Source organism: Peromyscus maniculatus, chromosome X (genome assembly GCF_049852395.1).
Source record: "Peromyscus maniculatus bairdii isolate BWxNUB_F1_BW_parent chromosome X, HU_Pman_BW_mat_3.1, whole genome shotgun sequence".
NCBI lineage: Eukaryota > Metazoa > Chordata > Mammalia > Rodentia > Cricetidae > Peromyscus > Peromyscus maniculatus.
The window spans coordinates 143,596,020-143,600,822 of record NC_134875.1 but is presented as its reverse complement, the minus strand read 5'-3'; the positions used below and the strand labels follow the sequence as shown (position 1 = coordinate 143,600,822).

Here is a 4,803-nt window from a genome sequence, read left to right as displayed (position 1 = left end):
TTTCAGTTATTCTCATCATGGGGAATACTTCAGAGGCATTGCATATTAGGGATTAAAGGTGTATCTTTAATGCACATTAGGGCTTAAATGTCTCCAATTTGACACATATTTAATTTTTTGTTGAATTTCATTTTAATAATAAACCAATCAACTTAGAGTTGGTCCTTTGATTTATACCATTTTCATTTCACCAGTACATTTGCTTGGGAGTTAGCACTATTGGAACACATCATCTTTGCATGGAGACCTTAGGATGTGAACATCTTTAAGGAAGGGAACAAATTAGACACCTAGAGGAAGATACAAGCTTCAGACACAGCCTGATTTTCAAAAGGATATTTTATTTTAAATGAGCAGAATACTAAAAGAATATTGTGTAGAATTAGAAAATTTGACCAAGGAGTATTCTGGCTCATTTTGAAAATACCAGAGATCATGTTTCAGGCATTTTGGTTGGCCTGCTTGGAAGTACCATGGGCATTCAGGTTACTCTGTAGTTTCAATGACCTGATCTCAAAGAGGAACATAATCATGGCAAAGAGTGACAGGGTGGCTGTCAGGATCCCTATGGGGAACACATGAGTGTGGTGTTTTTTGATCAGGTCTTCTTTCCTAACAGGAAAGGTGGGTGGAAAGTCAAGAGTGGTTTTGCCATAAAGATCTACTACATGGTTCCAGGTCACAGAAAGAGCTGTGCAAAGGCTGCTGAGAGGCAGAATTAAGACACAGCACTTGTAGCAGAGTATCTGAATCTCAGGGACTGAGGCTCTGACAATGCTAACCCTAATGGTCGTTGAGCTAAAAATCACCACCACAGATTTTATAAACATAGCCAGTAAGATCAGGCTCTGTGCACATCTAAATTCAGGTGAAATGGTCCAGGTCGAGTTGACAGGGCTGTGCACCAGAATCCTGGTCACAGAACCAGAGATGTGAAACTCCCGATGGTAATAAGCTTGCCATAGTCCAATGTACACAAGCTGAACAACTTCGGCATCAAATTCCCAGAGGCGCCAGTATTGGCTGCTTTGGAGGATTATTCCAAACCCCAACGACAAGAGGCTACAAAGGAAGCCAGTCAGTCTGAAGATCCATTCCTTCACCTGTGCAAATCTGTAGATAAGATTGAACAAGTATAGAGTAAATCCAGGAACACAAACGCAGAGTGGAAAACAGAGTGAATGAATCATTGTTTACAGAGGACTAAATACTCATACCTTGCCCTTGCTGTCTCAAGGTTTTACATATGTATTAGAAGCCTTTAAATCTATGAATGTGGTAGGAGTTCCCATTGTAAGACATTTTGTACAATAATTTCACTATATCCTTCTAGTGCTGCTACATTCCTCTTTGTTGACTAGGAATTTCAATACTGGGAATTAAAGGTGAAATATTAGTTTTCAGTATCATTTAAGGTGATACTGACTGCATCCCTCTCTGCAAAACAGAACAATTGTAAACAACTTTATTGAGTGTTCTGTGGGGAAGAATGCTCAAGTTATTGTAGTGGATTATTGCATGATCCTTACAAAAGCATTTTAATTTGTATAACCCTTGAAAGAAAGATGCAAAAAAAGCAAATAATACAAATGATGATATGATCATTTATGCCAAATCAAAACACACCTGGCTTCTTTTTTGTTTTGCTTTGGATTTTTTTGAAGGGGGCAGGGATTTTCTGTGTAATAAGCCTGGCTGTTCTGGAACACATTTGGTAGGCCAGGCTTGCCTAGAAATCACAGAGATATGTCTGTCTCTACCTCTGGATTGCATATCTGACTTCTTTCAATGTCCAAAGATACATGAACATAAAAGATGAATGAAAAAGAAATGCTAAGTAGATCAATGGTGTTATAACAGATACTGTCATAAGGCTTTACATATTTTCCTAAATGGTATTCAATTTAATAGAAAGGTATATGTAATATTTTCAGATTAAGACCAGCTTGCACACAAGCTTTAAACTTCAATGTGCAACTGGATATAGATATAGCTTTTTGGTGGAGTATTGGTTGTCTAGTGCTGTGGATGATTGATTGATAAATAAAGTGCTGATTGGCTAGTAGCCAGGCAGGAAGTATAGTCGGGAAAAGGAGGGAGGAGAATACTGGGAAGAGGAAAGCTGAGAAGAAGACTCTGCCAGCCACTGCGATGAGAAGCAACATGTAAGATACTGGTAAGGCACGAGCCACGTGGCAAGGTATAGATTTACAGAAATGGGTTAATTTAAGATACAAGAACTAGATAGCAAGAAGCATGAGCCATTAGGCCAAACATTTTAACTAATATATGTATCTGTGTGTTTATTTGAGTCTGAGTGGCTGCCAGCCAGGGTGGGACTGGAGATTGCTCCAGCTACAGTCTACTATGTGTGACGTGCTGGGTTCAATTCCCATAACCACAAAACTCTAATATATATGTAGAGGATGAGGAATCATGGATATGCAAATTTTTGTATCTGCTAATATATTCAGTATTGCACCTTGAAAATATTGGTTTCATTTGGGTGCAACATATAAAGTATCCTGAGGTATTTTGGTTGAGCCAATGTCATCTTTGACACCAAACTTACGCTTCACATTAACATCATGAAGGAACTTATTTGCATCTTCTCTAAACTCAGATCTTTGAGTATAGCAATAAGGAAAATGAGAAAATCATGATGAGTGGTCATGAAGATTTATTCAACAAAAGAAGGAAGGAAGCAAAGTCCTTCCATGATTCCAGCATGTGTATATGACATTGCCATTGCACATGCAGAAGGTTCAGGATCGTTTTGTGGTTCTTTTATTTAAGAAACTTTTTTTATTCATTTTACATACCAACCACAAATCCTCCATCATTCCTCCTCTTGCTTCTTCCCAACCTCCCCCAAACCATCCCTCATCCCCCTCCTCTGATAGGGTAAGGTCTCCTGTGGAGAGTTAGCGAAGTCTGGTACATTCAGTTGAGGCAGTACAAAGCCCCTCCCCTTGCATCAAGGATGAGAATGATATCTTGCCATAAATAATGGGCTCATGCACCAGGTATAGATCTTCATATGACTACCAGGTGCTTCTCCAACAGACCCAGCTACACAACTGTCTCCCATATGTGGAAGCCCTAGTCCAGTCCCATGCAAGCACCAGAGCTGTCAGACTAAAGTTTGTGAGTTCCCACAAGCTTGGTTCAGTTGTCTCTGTAGATTTCCCCATTATGATGTTGAACCCCCCTTGCTTATTCAATCCCTCTTTCCTCTCTTTGACTGGACTCCTGGTTTCCCCTCAGAGCATATAAATATTTCACCTTTTACTAATTGTCATACAAATGGGATCTTCTTGCCAGCAAGCGTTACCTATGAGATACCCACTGTTCCATAATCTTCTATGGAATGTGCTTCCTAAAATGGTGAAGATTATAGGCTTATTGCTTGGAAAATTACATTAACAAGATCAGTTTGAAATTGATGGTGGCTTGGGTATCAACATGAACTTTTTATTTCTAAGATAGATCTGAGGCAGTGACTATAGGAGCAGCATGTTTGAAGCAAAATGAAAGCAGGAGGAAGAATGATTTTGTGCCAAATGAGCTAGCTAGACAGGATGTGGTGCTGCGCTTGTCTGAACCCCAAGATGAGACACAAGCTTTTTGTAAAGAACCAAGTAGAAAGCCTTCATGTAGCATACATTATGTTTTTTTTCTTTTACCTTTTTGTGTTAGCAGTGAAGTGATCCATTTAGAAGATGACAATATCACAATTGTTCCTCTTATTTACAGGAAATACTGATCAGAGAGGGAGTCACATGAAGTGGTGAAGCACCTGAGTGAAAAAAGTTCTGTTAGGCACATGTCTCTGCTCAGAATAATGCCTTGGTGACTTTTGGGCTCTCAGAAACTTTTAAATTCACAGCACATGCTTTGCTTAGTTAGAACCTATGTTAAACACTTCAGGATATTAGTGACCCTTGAATGATACCCAGAAAATTGTTATTCTCATTTTATACATAGGGAAATACCAGAGACGCTAATTCCCATTCACAAACTTCAGTGAGATACACAGATAAATGGGCACTGTAGGCACTGGAGAGTTATTATTCACTTGGGTCTTCCTATCACTTATGATGTTCAGAAGGATTTACTCAAATGGAAAACATGTACAAAAATACCCTAGTCAATATATCAGAGACCTTCTTTGGCATCTTGTGTCTTAAGATAGTGAAGCTGATTAAGGAAAACAACATGGAAAATATAAAATTCTTACTTGTTTATCTCTCTTTCAGGAAATCCAAGTGTTACGGACTGCCAGCCTTAAGAGAAATAACTATACACATTCTTATGTTTCCATGACTACTAGGGCTATGTGTTTGGTCCTAAGCAACAAGTGGGTTCCAGTGAGAACCCATGAAATGCCAGAGTGAAGTATTTAAAATTAGTTTATTGTTAAGATGTGCATCAAATAGCCAAAACTATTCTTGGTTGTTTACTTGTTAACATCTGGAATTAACTAAAACTCAAATGACTAGGCACACATGAAATGGCTTTCTTTTTTTTGATTATATTCTCTGAAAAGCAAAGACCTAACTATAGTCCAGATCTTCCACATGGGAAGAGTCACCTTTAATACATGTCCTTTATGATGAGAAGATCAACCTTTAATCTGGACCATACTTCGTGCTGGGAGCCAATATAAAAGATATAGCAGCAAATTTGTTTTCTTTGGCTGCTTGTTCTCATTCTCACTATAAAGCCCTTTCATTCACTGGAATAAGAACTTACTTCTTCATGATTGCAACATATACTGAAGACCAAATGTGATACCCAGCC

General features: G+C 38.6%; 1 protein-coding gene across 1 annotated transcript; it reads right to left on the bottom strand.

Moving 5' to 3' along the window:
• Window positions 1-321: 321 nt before the first annotated feature.
• Window positions 322-4,331, bottom strand: LOC102903175 (uncharacterized). Its single transcript, XM_015989206.3, has 3 exons — window positions 4,241-4,331; window positions 3,687-3,799; window positions 322-1,113 (listed from the first exon to the last, which is right to left on the bottom strand). The coding sequence occupies exons 2-3, from the start codon at window positions 3,713-3,715 to the stop codon at window positions 441-443; spliced, it is 702 nt and encodes a 233-aa protein (XP_015844692.3). The 5' UTR covers window positions 3,716-3,799; window positions 4,241-4,331; the 3' UTR covers window positions 322-440.
• Window positions 4,332-4,803: the final 472 nt, after the last annotated feature.

Bases quoted from the DNA above. Each gene is read 5' to 3' on its own strand.
- LOC102903175 (XM_015989206.3), bottom strand. From the start codon at position 3,715: ATGGATCACTTCACTGCTAACACAAAAAG. The intron at 1,114-3,686 runs GTAAAAGAAAAA...TCTTATCTACAG, and splicing joins TTCACTGCTAACACAAAAAG to ATTTGCACAGGTGAAGGAAT.